At 37.0% G+C, this 13191-nt stretch overlaps 1 protein-coding gene across 1 annotated transcript in view; it reads right to left on the minus strand.

The window, feature by feature from the left end:
* LOC306876864 (transmembrane protein 163a) overlaps positions 1-13191 on the minus strand; it is a 39293-nt gene that overhangs the window by 12185 nt on the left and 13917 nt on the right. The window contains exons 4-5 of the mRNA XM_079428301.1: positions 1562-1605; positions 1070-1161 (exon numbers count right to left, since the gene is read on the minus strand). Coding sequence (XP_079284427.1) covers positions 1070-1161; positions 1562-1605 — 136 coding nt within the window. The remainder of the gene's footprint in view (positions 1-1069; positions 1162-1561; positions 1606-13191) is intronic.

A 13191-nucleotide genomic window follows, 5' to 3' on the forward strand; every position in this document is an offset into this window, starting at 1 on the left:
CTTTATTTTAAGGTCCAATTCTTACTATTAACTAGTTATGAACTATGACTTTTGCCTCAATAAACTCCTAATTACTGCTTCTTATTATGTAGTAAGGTAGTTGTTAAGTTTGGGATTTGGAATGTAGAATATGGTCATGTAGAATGTGTGCTTTATAAGTACTAATAAAACAGCCAGTATACAAGTAATATGCATGCAAATAAGCAACTAGTTAATAGTGAGAACTGGTCCCTAAACTAAAGTGTTACCACTGTTTTAATCTATTTGTGTACAAATAAATGCAGCATTGGTGAGCATAAGAGACTTCATTACAAACAAATGTTTTAATGGTAGTGTATATATTATACCTCTTCTATACTATACTGTATTTTTTGTAGCTGATGCAGATTCAAGGTTGAAGCAATAGCACTGACAGCCTCACAAAGGTGCACCTGGGGAACACTGGCCTCAATTGATTTACAAATGCTTCGGTTTTTTTATAGTAAACCTGCAAAAACCTGATCCACTCTGAAAAATAAGAAAAGTGCCCACAATACATGTTCAGATTCTCTGTATGACAAGCGGCCACCGGTACACCTACAGAGACCTGCAATTCTTCTCTAGTATTGCACTATAAATCTCCCTTTCTGACACATCGACCAGAGAAATTAGATTCACAAGCCCCCACAGACTGAGGATGAAACCAGCAGCACAGGCCTTTATCAACGTAATACGTCTTCAATTGACAGTCAAGGTGAAAGCCAGAAACTAGGCAGATCACTCAACAAACCTGATAAATCAAACATGTTCAGATTTAAAACATGTCACACTGAATGTTGGTAGGATCTAGTCGAAAGAGAATAGATTTTGTGTTCTACCTTGCTCCACCACAATCCCAAATGCACTAGCTTTACAAAGAATAGCACTGACAGTGAAATGTTGACTTATATTTTAAAATGTTTGGAATGTATTTTTTTTAGTGTTGGTCACAGAGGAAGCATTATTCATCCTTTTTAGTGTTTTGCTGCAGATGTTTTTGTACTATGCAGTGCCCTACATACCACAGACAGCTTGTCTTTTGTTTACTTACATGTATTCTCTATGGGCAGAGTGCACTGCTGCAGCGTTCCTATAGCGCCACAGCACTATAATGGAGGAAAGAACATCTAACGTTGCGTCAAACTGAAAAACAACAGTGAGTCATCAGTGCTATAGAACTAATGCTCATTACATCTCACTATGTAACAAACTTAGGTCCAGTGATACATTTATTCTAATTAAACACTCCCACAGCTGCCTTGAGCACAAGAATGTAATGAATATAAACGCAATAAATCAAAAACAAAACCTGGATCATAAAAAATATCCTGTTAGGCAGCTTGTTGTATTTTTTTTTCCATTGCCATTAGCGACCATCTCTAATATCCTACATTAGGTGTTGGGATATGCTTAACAAGCACGCCATTTAAATAATATTTACACATTTGACAACTGAACATTAAGCATAAACAAATGCACACCTTTCCAGAAACTTTTGCCTAAAAATAACATATAGCTTATTAACACTGAAGATTATACTTACGGCAAATCCAAAAGCTGATGCACTGTGTCTCATGAAGGATACAGCTATTGGGGAGAACAAAACAAGACAAAACAAGACATTTATATATTAATGTATTTATATATTACGTCACAAAGCATAAAGAATACACAGTACAGCACTTTACAGCACTGAATAATGTAAAGAAGCGTCTGATAGATATTAAGCTGTTTCTGAACTAATGTTTGGTAACAAAACATTAAAATAACATTAAAATAACAGTATTACCATTGTTGTTGAAAATGGTACAATGACAATACTTAGTATTTTTTCTGAGCAGCATATTTCCATGTAAATATCGTCTGTATTATATAATATGTATTATTCTATTCTGTCCTTTTCTATTCCACATTGTTTAAGGAAACACAAAAAATTATTTCACATCAAAAACAAACAATTATAAAATAGTAATATAATATGATATTATATAAACCTAAAAGCTGTAACTGAAAAGCTAGAAAACATTATAAATGGAATAAAAGAGCATGTCTTTAGGACAGACAAAATCATAGACAGTCAACAGAGGGCAACAGACAAATTGCTTTTGGAGAGTCTGGTGAGCGGATTGTTACTTTTGTGAAACAGTGAGTTTCACACAGAGAGAAAATGCCTCCTGTGCATGTTCAGCTCAAAGCACAGGTCTGTTGTACAATGTCAGCCGTTGTAATCAGATGGAAGTGCAATTGTCAAATCCTATGTTACATTTATCTGTAACAGAATGCACAGTCAACTCACCCCTCTATTTATTAAAATGTGAATTGAAAAAGGCTGCCCACTATGTTTTGACAAAACTGTAGAGATATGAGGCTCTCCATTTTACCAAGGCGTGAGCTTGCATTTGAGAGGCTCTATTTGCTGCCCCCCTCTTGAGTGGAGAACTCTCACTGTTCTATTGATCTCCAACTTTAAAGACCACCACGTGTCATAGCAACAGAGGGGCTGCACATTGCATGATATCCCACACTGCCCTTGAAACTCAGGAGCTGTTATGTATATAAAACAAAAGATTTTTTTGTTTATTAAACCAAATGATAAAACAAATGAGGACTCTTCAGAGCCTATAACAAATGTTGATGCACTGTAATATATAATATCCAACAAGTCAGTACAAGTGTTAATCAGTGGTTTAGTTCAAGTTTGGCCCAGATCGTGTTTCCATCACATTCTCTCATTTTATATCTCAACTCTCTCGATCAATAAAAATGTGGCAAAAAGGAAAGAAAAACACTACTAGTTGCACAGAAAAACAAGGACATCTAGATCCCTTGAATTTCTGCATTTAGCAGACCAACAAAAATTGTGGCTGGTGGGTCATAATACTAAATCGAACAAACAGCTTACGTTCTTAATAACTATGAACTATAGATTTTGTGAACTTGCCAATATGAGCAGATAAAAAGTACAGGTCTACCTGGAAAAGATAACATCCACATTCTTCCTGGCCTATATGCATATGAAATATTCCCCCAAAAAACTGAGCACAAGTAGGTCAAAATCAGTGTGAATGTCTCCAGTCCTGCATTACATCCATACAAGTATTAACAAGAAAAATGTATTTTTCTGTTGATGTAAATACATGGTTTTGAAATGTTCAATAAGCACATATCTGTGTTGTTCAGGTGTCAACATACTTTGATTTGTTTACCGTATATTAAGGCTCAGGTGGAAACTGGAGGTGGAAAGTGTAGGTTGGTCCAGATCTTTTGACAAACAGCAGGTCTGAATTGGGGAAATATCCGCATACTTAAAGTTTCCATGTCAGAACACAAAACGAAAACTCCCTGTTGGGGGTTTGCTAACAAGACACAAGACACGTATAACAGGAGAAAAGCTGTAGAGGAAGAAACAGAGAAGAAATAGGAAGATTGCTGGATCCTCTGATTTGCACTTAGTCACTATTTCACTTTCAGTGTCTCCTAGTCTCGAGTGTATGGTCCAAAGCCCCTTTCAAGGAATCTCAGTTCACCCAGCAGCTCTGTTTACAATGTCTCTGGATAGCGATTTCAGGCAAGATCAACTCTTATCTTATTGAATGGGGAAATAGTGAAATTTCCAAAAATACCTTCCTCACATTTAAATAACATCACAAATCAGCAACAAAATCAGACGTGAAATGTCTCATAAATGTTGTTTTAAATGCTCAAATAGTATATATATATATATATGTGTATTTATTGCAGGTAGATCCAGTCAAAACACAAGTGCAGTTCTAAGGGAAATCTCAGGTTTTTCTGAGAACCAGAGCTTCCAACAGAATCTTCAGTGATGCAATGATTTTACCAATTTATTTAGAAAGGTGAGTTCACATTTAGCATTGTTTTCTGAATTTTCGAGGGTGGAAACCAATCATTTCAATGGGATTCCTTGCAGTTCGCCCTTTGCAGGGAGTTTGATCGACAGGCAATCTGACCAATCATAATGCCAAATCCGCCATTTTATCCGACAATCAAACCAGACAGGAGAGTAGATTAACGTCGGTGGACTTGAACTTGAAAAATATTGTATTTGTATTGTATATTGACGTCTTTCAGTGCTTGAAACAAGATACATTCTGATGTTCATTCATGTTTATTACATGCTATAACTAGTAAAGAGGAAGAGATAATCAATTCATGTACCACTTGAAGGCGTGATACATTAAAGAGCCACAAAACATTATTTATTGTTTGATTTTCTTACAAAATATGAAAGCTGAGATTTATTTCAGAAGTAGCCTGCTCTGTTTTGTCTGTCAGCGTGTTGTCAGTGTCCACTTTGCTCCACGATGTATTTTTCACTGTGTGAGAACTTGTGGCGTGAGAGTGGCAAGGCTTGTCAGATGTAGCAACGGTAACGAAGGGTGGCAGGTCTTTTCGAACGGTAAATATGAATTTCGCCTGAGTGTGAATGATTTCCCCACACAGATTACACAAATTCGCACTGTTTAGAATGTGACTTCTGTGTGTTTGGTGCTTGCTTTATACATCTCTAAATGCCTGTGAAATATGCCTGAAATTGTCTCTAATTCTAATAATTTTTTTGTCTTTTTTTTCAATGAATCAGCTAATCCAGTTCACAAAACCTGTCTGAATGATTTTTTTCAGCTAAACTCACTGAGTCAGCGATCATATAGCAGCAGTTAAAGGTATAGTTCACCCAAATATTTTTATTCTGTCGGTAATTACGCTCCCTCATGTCGTTCCAAACCTGTAAGACCTTTATTCATCTTTGTAAAACAAATGAAGATATTTTTGATGAAATCCGAGAGCTCTCTGACCCTCCCATTGACAGCAAGGATCATAACATTATTAAGGTCCAGAAATGTTGTAAGGACACCATTAAAATAGTCCATGCGACATCAGTGGTTCAATCGTAATTTACGAAGTTGTTTACATATGTGATACTCTCCGAAATGGTGCCAGGGTGACGCGGAGGTGACGAATTGTTGAATAAATGTTCGACTACGTTTCTGGATTGTCTCTATTGTTGCTTTTATATCATTTCAAAAACAATAATCCTACATTGGTCAATAAACTATTAAAATATAATTTTCATTGCTCCGAAACAAACACATAGGCCTACTGTATGAGTTAAACAGAATGACAACAACATTTTAAATTCCTCTTTGTAATGAATGAGGAACGGTGGGAGAACCCCTCTCTGATAGCTTCGGGCCGATAATGGCCGCCGCTCCTGCTTTTCATCATGCTAATCCCAGTCTCAGAGGAACCGAGCTGACTGAGGATGTCGTCCTCTTGTAAGATTGTGTGTGCTATGAATTTCAAAGGAGGACAGAGACGTCAGCGAAACAGAATGTAGAATTTGCTGCTTCCTGTTGATCAGATTTCAAAAGGAAGAACACTTTAAAAGCTTTGAACTGTCACAAATATACATCAAAGCTTCATTGTTTATTTATGGTTGTGACTTGAGATGTCACCGGTAGTCCCAGGATTCTCTTTTTAATGCTTTATTTGTGGTGCAGTACAGCTAATTTGTTGTTATGAAAGGAAGAATCTTCCATCAATTTTCTGCAGTGGCAATCCAGTATATTTATAACTGACTGGGTAAATCAATAGCCAGTGTCTCGCTAATTCTACTGTAATCTATTTGAAATCAATTTTAGGAGCGCTGCAGAAAGCGTCACTTTAAAAGAGTCAATAGGCCTAAGCGAATATCAATACATAACATGCGCTTAATACCTTAGTGTCAGGATAGTGATTAAGTCATCCCGCATACGTGAATTTAACATTAGTCTGTGTGTATATGCAAAGGATTTAATTGCCAATTCCAATGCAAATGAATGCAAATTCCTCGACCTCATGTAGCAGTCACGTTAGGGGACACTGGCTATCACAACAGTGCTCTTCGCAGCTCTGCTGCAATATGTTGTCTTTAATAATTCACAACCTACAGTGCTGGGCTATTTGCCACATGCAGAGTGGAGTTTACTGCACTCACAACCCTCAGTGCAGTTCACCAGTGCTGCCATCAACTTTAGGGAATTTAATTCGAGAAACGGTCGAGTTTAGGCTTCACATGAAATATGATCATCATACAGTGCAAGGGAGCTGAAGTCATGTGCTCTGTGGGTGAGAATAGCATTGAATAAAGAAGTTTAAAAGTGCACCTTAAGGGTCTAAAAACTTTTTTTTAATTATGTTTCACATAACCTGATTTCGAGAAACTCGTTCTCACCACAAACATATAAACCAAACAACCACAGACCTCCGCACTCTTAGAAAGAAAAAAAAAAAAATACTAATTGAATCAGAGGGATAAAACAAAACAAAAAAACATTTGCATGATTATTCCAGAAACGGAATAAGGCACTTTGCACATTCATAAAGTAAGCTGTATTCACACCATTATTGGACTTCAGTAGAATATTTGTACTGCTAAGAGCCTTAGTCAAAGGACAAATAAACAGACGGAATAGTGAAGCAGTATACAGTGGGGTAAATAAGTATTTGATACACTGCTGATTTTTCACGTTTTCCCACTTACAAAGAATGGAGAGATCTGTAATTTTCATCGTAGGTACACCTCAACTGTGAGAGACAGAATATAAAAAAAAAAAACAATCCAGAAAATCACATTGTATGCTTTTTGAATAATTAATTTCCATTTTATTGCATGAAATAAGTATTTGATCACCTACCAACCAGCAAGAATTCTGGCTCTCACAGACCTGTTAGTTTGTCTTTAAGAAACCCTCCTATCCTCCACTCATTACCTGTATTAATTGTATTTTAACTTGTTACCTGTATAAAAGACACCTGTTCACACACTCAATCAATCAGACTCCAACCACTCCACTATGGGCAAGACCAAAGAGCTGTCTAAGGACACTAGGGACAAAATTGTAGACCTGCACAAGGCTGGGATGGGCTACAGGACAATAGGCAAACAACTTGGTGAGAAGGCAACAACTGTTGGCGCAATTATTAGAAAATGGAAGAAATTCAAGATGACTGTCAATCTCCCTCGGACTGGGGCTCCATGCAAGATCTCACCTCGTGGAGTATCAATGATCCTGAGAAAGGTGAGGGATCAGCCTAGAACGACACGGGAGGACCTGGTCAATGACCTGAAGAGAGCTGGGACCACAGTCTCAACGGTTACCATTAGTAACACACTACACCATCATGGATTAAAATCCTGCAGCGCGCGCAAGTTCCCCCTGCTCAAGCCAGCACATGTCCAGGCCCATCTGAAGTTTGCCAAAGACCATCTGGATGATCCAGGAGAGGCATGGGAGAAGGTCATGTGGTCAGATGAGACCAAAATATAAATTTTAGGTATAAACTTCACTCGCCGTGTTTGGAGGAAGAAAAATTATGAGTACAAGCCCAAGAACACATCCCAACCGTGAAGCATGGGGGTGGAAACATCATGCTTTAGGGGTACTTTTCTGCAAAGGGGACAGGACGACTGCACCGTATTGAGGGGAGGATGGATGGGGCCATGTATCGCGAGATTTTGGGCAACAACCTTCCCTCAGTAAGAGCATTGAAGATGGGTCATGGCTGGGTCTTCCAGCATGACAATGACCCCAAACACACAGCAAGGGCAACTAAGGAGTTGCTCCGTAAGAAGCATTTCAAGGTCCTGGAGTGGCCTAGCCAGTCTCCAGACCTGAACCCAATAGAAAATCTATAGAGGGGGCTGAAACTCTGTGTTGCCCAGCGACAGCCCCAAAACCTGAAAGATCTGGAGAAGACCTGTATGGAGCAGTGGGCCAAAATCCCTGCTGCAGCGTGTGCAAACCTGGTCAAGAACTACAGGAAACGTCTGACCTCTGTAATTGTAAAGAAAGGTTTCTGTACCAAATATTAAGTTCTATTTTTCTATTGTATCAAATACTTATTTCATGCAATAAAATGGAAATTAATTATTCAAAAATCATACAATGTGATTTTCTGGATTTGTTTTTATATTCTGTCTCTCACAGTTAAGGTGTACCTATGATGAAAATTACAGATCTCTCCATTCTTTGTAAGTGGGAAAACTTGAAAAATCGGCAGTGTATCAAATCCTTATTTGCCCCACTGTATCAGTGACTCATTGCCCCAGTGACTTGACTGTTTTCTTAGCTTACTGTTCAGCTGTGAGCTGGTGGAAAAGTGTGACTTTAAAATTGATGTGTTTATCCACAAAATAATTTACACACTGCCTTGCACACAGCGGCACACAAAATACTTCAATGCATTTCTAAAGCATAATAAATGTGCAAAAAATGCAGGCGTATTTGTCTGCGCTTTACAAGACTATAAACAAAAAACGCTTTAGTTAGCTTATAATGCCAAATTTGAATTTTATATGGTACTTTTGATTTACTTTAAGTCAGTTAATAATGCAAATAATAATAAAAAAAAAATTGTATTAATTTATTTATCCATCCATCCATCCAATGGCTATACTGAATAAAATGATTTACAATTATTATTGTTGTTGTTGTTGTTGAGATTGATACACATCAGTTCTTGATATAATAATAATTTGTCAAAATAAAAAAAAAGATTGATAGAAGAGATTTTATGAATAATTTCTAAAAGAAAATGTTTAAATGTTTAGAAGAGTATTAGATTATGACTATTAGATAAGATTATAAATTATGCTGTTATAATGTGGAGATGTTGACAACAACAAAATAGAATCTTTCACACATTAGGAAATATTACATTTCATGCAATTGTATAAAATGTGCCATTTTGAAAATGCATTCCTTTAATTATTTTAACAAGTTAGAGTTAAATATCTTTTAAGGCATATATCAAGAAAGAAGTCCCTTTATTCACAGAATTATTCACAGATTCCAGGTATTCCCTCCTGTGGGACCAGCCACACGTTCGACCCGCCTCCTCGCCCTCAGAATCTCTGTGGTACCGCATCCAGGTTCCAGAGACCTAATATAGGTTGATTTATTGAGGTCACACTCACAGCACATGCAACTCACGTCTGAGCTCGGCTTCCAGGAGCCCCTTGAGACCAGAGACTCCCCACCAATATGGTCAGTCGAGCAGATTTGTTAGGCTGCAGTTTTGCTGTTAACAGGAAGAGAGCTGCACCTGCTTTCTGCTGCAGAACACTATCAAATACTGATATAGGCTTCAGGACATGCCAGATTGACAGTGTTTCTTAGGACGTTTTATGGTTTGCATTTTTCAAGGCATTTCAATTTAATGTGGTATATGTGAAGAAGCATGCGACAGGATTGGCATGCCCACAGACACATCTGATTCCCAGTCTCACGTAAACACCCCAATGGTGATCGAGTGACTGAATAACTGAATACATTCTGCAGGACTGAAAGAAAAATTTACATCAGTACACAGTAAAGAGATTGTACATATTTCTGGAAAAAAGAAAGCTGGAACAATATTAAATGTTTTAATTATTTAACCTCTACTTGACATCAGAAGTTTATTATTTTTACTGCATGTGGCTGAAATTAAATAAAAATGAACAAATTAATTTAATAGGCACTGCTAACAGAGATAAAACATCTAACTGGACTGAAGTAATCTGTTAAAATTGCTATTTTGACATTTTTTGGGTGGCACTAAATACAGGGAAAGATTTAATAACAGGACAAATTAGCATTATAGCGCAGTTACATAAAAGTGCAGATGGGAGGGGAAAATTAACTAACAATGCGCACATTAAAGAACACAGACGCAGCCAGATCATTTCCATAATGACCAGCGCAATCTACCAAGAGCAGCAAATTACCGCCTGCTTTAAGGCGGTATTTTTGGGGGTGTTAAATAATGGCGCAAATACCAGTAATTTGACGAGTGCAAAAATGAATAAATCACGTTGCGTGATTCATTTTAATACTCTCCTCCCATAAATTTTGCGTCTGAAAGGGCAACTCCTTCAAATTCATATTCAATAAGATCAGGAGCAAAAAGAACTGTGTCCACGCCTTTCCAGCGCCAATTCTTCACTGCACATCTTAAGTAAATCCTGACAGTACTATTTTAATGCTAAAAGATGGTTTGCGCTGGCGCAAGCTGTTAGTAAATATGGCCCACACTCTTTGATTTTAAATATTTCTGTTTAAAGTTTCAGCCTGTTTAAAGTTTAATCAGAAAAGACTAAATAGAAAAGACCTGCTTTGTTGGTATAATGACTTCATATTGCGCAAAAGCCTCTGGTGTATTTTAGAAAAGTCTATTAGACTGTGGCACAGTGGAAACTATAATTACATCACTAGATAAATATTTAATCGCCTTAAAAATATATTTCAAAATAAATATTTTTTTATTAAAACACAATTAAATATTTTGACTTCAAAATTCTTTACAGTGAATTTTAAGAGTTTTTAGGACTCTCACATACAATTATGCTTAAAGCTAAAGTGTGTGATATCTGAAACAAATAAGGTCACCAAATAGAACAATGCCAAAACAGTAACTGTATTCAAACAGATGTTCTGAACTCTCTCCCTGTCTGCCAATGGTCAAACAAACAGATAGTCCCACCTCCAAACTTATGTAATTGGTTGGCCATACATACTGCATATTCTCCCATTCATAGTAATATATGTGCACTGCCTTGGAATTTCTAAAGTCTTTGGTCAAGCTGGATGGGATGCTAAAACTGGCATAACACTACAAAGTGCCACACACTACAATGTTAACACTTTTCAATGGAATCATCCTACAAATAGCTTACCTATGGCTGCTTATTAAAGACAATGCTTTAACATTAAAAAAAATAAACACTTTTTAGTTTTAAGATTTTTTTTTCCTCTACATTAGGTTGCCTGCAGACTGTGGCACAGGTTGAAAGCTGACCTGACAAGCTGACATGCTTTAGGAACACCTGCTAAGCGCGTGTCTGTGTGCTGTACATGAATACATGTCTGAAGCCTTGACAACAAGCTGCCAGAGCAGCAGCTGTTCCTGTCCATATTTTAATATGAGCAGTACAGGAGTTCAGGTGAAATAGACTGTAATGTCCTAGTGTTAAAAGACTGTAATGTCCTAGTGTTAAATATGGTGTCCTTTCATGCATTCCTACATGACATATCCAGTTATATTTAACCACCATTTTTTTCCAGGGCAAAATAACTTATGTTTTTTCACAGGCTTTTATAATTAGTGCTTACTGAAATTGTTCTTGAACTCAATTTATTTTCAGCCGTATACATTTTTGTGTAACATTACTCAGAAACAACATCATTCAACCTCAATCCGGCTTTCTAAACTGTAATAGCCAGGATGAATTCAGGACCATGGACAGCATCAGCACACTAGGTGATTTTTACTACCTTTGAACAATACAATGAGAACACATAGACCAGAAGATCATACAGCTGGAATACTTGTGCCGGCTGATGCCACTGAATGCTGACAATAGTAGGAACATAGTGGATAAACAGCTATTCTCTCAACTTACATATACACAGCATTAGCATATTTTGTCAATGTATTCTGTGTTTGAGGGCTTACATTGAAGCATTATGAGAACCAGTTGTTGCTGTAGTGCAATAATTCTGAACTTAAAAAAAAAACATAAGGAGCAGGCAGAGAAATTAATTTAGAAGCTAAGATATTATATGTACCAAATGGACCACCACACTTTGTATTCCATCAACAAACATCTTGAGGCATTACTAGGGATTGAAGGAGGAAAGGAAGGAAATTGCAATTTTTTTTAAAAAGAAACTTGAGAGATTACATATATTTTAGAAATGCAGAAAGAAATGCAGAAAGAAAGAAATGCAGAAAGAAAGAAATGCAGAAAGAAAGAAAGAAAGAAAGAAAGAAAGAAAGAAAGAAAGAAAGAAAGAAAGAAAGAAAGAAAGAAAGAAAGAAGAGCAATTTTTGTAAAGAAACTTGGTAAACAGTATTTCAATATGAAAAAATGAAAGAAAGGACGAAAGAAAGAAAGGACGAAAGAAAGAAAGAAAGAAAGAAAGAAAGAAAGAAAGAAAGAAAGAAAGAAAGAAAGAAAGAAAGAAAGAAAGAAAGAAAGAAAGAAAGAAAGAAAGAAAAAAAAAGAAAGAGATGTATTGCAATTTTTGTAAAGAAGCTTGGTAAACAATATTTCAATAAAGGCCGAAAGCAAGAAAGAAAGAAACTCAGTAGACAAATTATTGAAGTAAAAATGAAAGAAGGGAGTATTGCAATTTTTGTAAAGAAACTCAATATTGACAAATGATATTATTTCAGATGGACAGATAGACACATAGACAGGTAGATAGAAAGAAAGGTGCAGAGTTTCACAGTTACTGTGATGACGTGTCCCATAAACACCAGCAGCATGGCTGCCATCAGGACACTGGTTCCATTATTAGAGAACAAGTTTGTGATGTCGGTCCTGCCTAAATGGACTGGAAGGAGAACTCAACACCGAGACTTAATGTGTTTAGACAGGTTCCTAATGGAGCAGAATGGCAGACGTCTGCAGCGCTCTGCTCAGGTTACAGGGCCAGTAAAATACATGCAACTCATTTAACCAAACCTTTCTTGATGCTTTAAGCAGGTCCTGCAGAGGAACAAAAACATCCTCAGTTAACAACAGTTGGGATGAAAAAACTAGGACAAGACAATAAACAATCATCATCTTATGACAACACGGTCAAAATAGCCTCAGGCAGCAGAACACGTTGATAAGGTGAGAGAAGAACATTGAGTACGTGCAGAAAATGGGCTGTGACTTTAGGTGAAATGTGTTGCCGCACTGAAAATGTCACCAAGCACGGCCTTTTAAAGGTGATGTCATATCTCAGTGATGAAAGGGAGTGTCTAATGATTTGGAAGAACTGGGCTTACATGTGAGAAACCGAGAAATAAAATCAGTTAAAGTACTCACAATGCATCTGAAGTAAAACTGTTCTCCTAAATGCTTGGTTGAACTTGATATAAGATGCCTGTCATCAGGACAGGAATAAAGACAGGCAGCTGGGAATAAAGTTCAACCGCAGTGAATAAATCTTCTGTCTTTTGGCACTGTGTGAGTGGATATAATCCATTATACTGTGAAACTAACAGCTGTAGGGCATGTCAGGATGAGGCTGATAAAGACAGTCCCAGCGTAAAGATACAGGTCTCAAACAAGACCCAACAACCTCTCAGTGAAGCTGTTCTAATGGGCGATGTTATATGTCACACACACACACA

This window comes from Barbus barbus, assembly GCF_936440315.1.
Source record: "Barbus barbus genome assembly, chromosome: 11".
Taxonomy (NCBI): Eukaryota; Metazoa; Chordata; class Actinopteri; order Cypriniformes; family Cyprinidae; genus Barbus; species Barbus barbus.